Source organism: Nestor notabilis, unplaced genomic scaffold, assembly GCF_000696875.1.
Source record: "Nestor notabilis isolate BGI_N333 unplaced genomic scaffold, ASM69687v1 scaffold15883, whole genome shotgun sequence".
NCBI classification, from domain to species: Eukaryota; Metazoa; Chordata; class Aves; order Psittaciformes; family Psittacidae; genus Nestor; species Nestor notabilis.
In genome coordinates this window covers 1-1,106 of record NW_009922523.1, presented here as the reverse complement: position 1 = coordinate 1,106, position 1,106 = coordinate 1, and the positions used below count along the sequence as shown (strand labels likewise).

At 57.1% G+C, this 1,106-nt stretch overlaps 1 protein-coding gene across 1 annotated transcript in view; it reads right to left on the bottom strand.

Moving 5' to 3' along the window:
* The window catches only part of LOC104403506 (glycogen phosphorylase, liver form-like), a gene marked incomplete at its 5' end in the record, with an annotated part of 11,646 nt that extends 10,543 nt beyond the window's left edge, over positions 1-1,103 (bottom strand). Inside the window, 1 exon segment of the mRNA XM_010011658.1 lies at positions 943-1,103. Within this exon segment, the coding sequence (XP_010009960.1) occupies positions 943-1,103 (161 nt within the window).
* Positions 1,104-1,106: the final 3 nt, after the last annotated feature.

Below are 1,106 nucleotides of genomic sequence, written 5' to 3'. Positions count from 1 at the left end.
GAAGGTGTCCTGGTCTGTCGTAGCAGGTTGGAACTGGATGATCTTTAAGGTCCCTTCCAACCCAAACCAGTCTGTGACTCTGCGTGCTGGGCAGGATGGGTTGGGTTTACTGGCTTGGTCCCAGCAGAGCTGGAAGCTGTGATGCGGGGTGGATGGGACCCAGCGCGGATGAGCTATACAGGAGAGTCCCCAGACTAAAGCCCTGAAGAGGCTCATCTCTTTCTCACCCCTACAGGACATGGCAGGGAGCTGAGCTATCAGGGGCTGGCACAGGCCCAGCGAGGTGTTGGCAGGGCCACCCTTGCAGGAAGGAAATTGGAGGTGACAGAACCATCCAGGTTGCAGGAGGGGATTACTGCTTAATCCCCAAGCAGCCAGAGCCCTGTGGCTCAGTGCGCGCAGGCCAGTTTGGACGAGCAGGAATTCCTGCACTAAACCAGATCTGTCTCACTTGGGATCCCTGCAGCACAGATTAGGCTTGTGCCTCTTTCAGACAAGATCTGCTTGCAGATGGCTTCACGTTCATTTAAGCCCTTCAAGCAATTCACCCTAGAAGGCTTTGCAGCTGCTTTGGGTAGAGCTCACCCACGCCAGCACTGTGGGACAACAAACACTGTTCCCATGCCCTGCACCCAGCTCCCAGCGAAGCTGCACTGTTTGTTTTGCAAAGCAAAGAACAGTGGACTCCCCCTTGTTAAAGTCCAGTCCCTCTGCTCAGCAGGGTTAAGAGGAATATCCCCAAATCCAAGAAAAGCCGAGCCCCCCATTTCTATATTCTTCTGGCATGCTCGCAGAGGGACGGTTTGCACCCAAGGGGTTACAATGGTTGTACGAATTCCCCCTCTCTCACCCTGCAGAAACCACCTTGGGTAAAGGGGGTGGGCTCCCTCCCATCCCCCGCCCTGCAAAGAGAGGTCCCGCCCAGCATCCCCTCGCTCCCACCTTGGGGTCCTTCTCGTAGTAGTACTGCTGGGTGCGGATCCAGCGCCCCACCAGATGATCCCGCACGGTGTGGGCCAGGGCGAAGTAGTAGTCGCGGGGGGTGGCCACGTTGCGGTCCTTGACCAGGGTGAAGTGGAGGTGCCGGTTGAAGCCCTGCTTCAGCT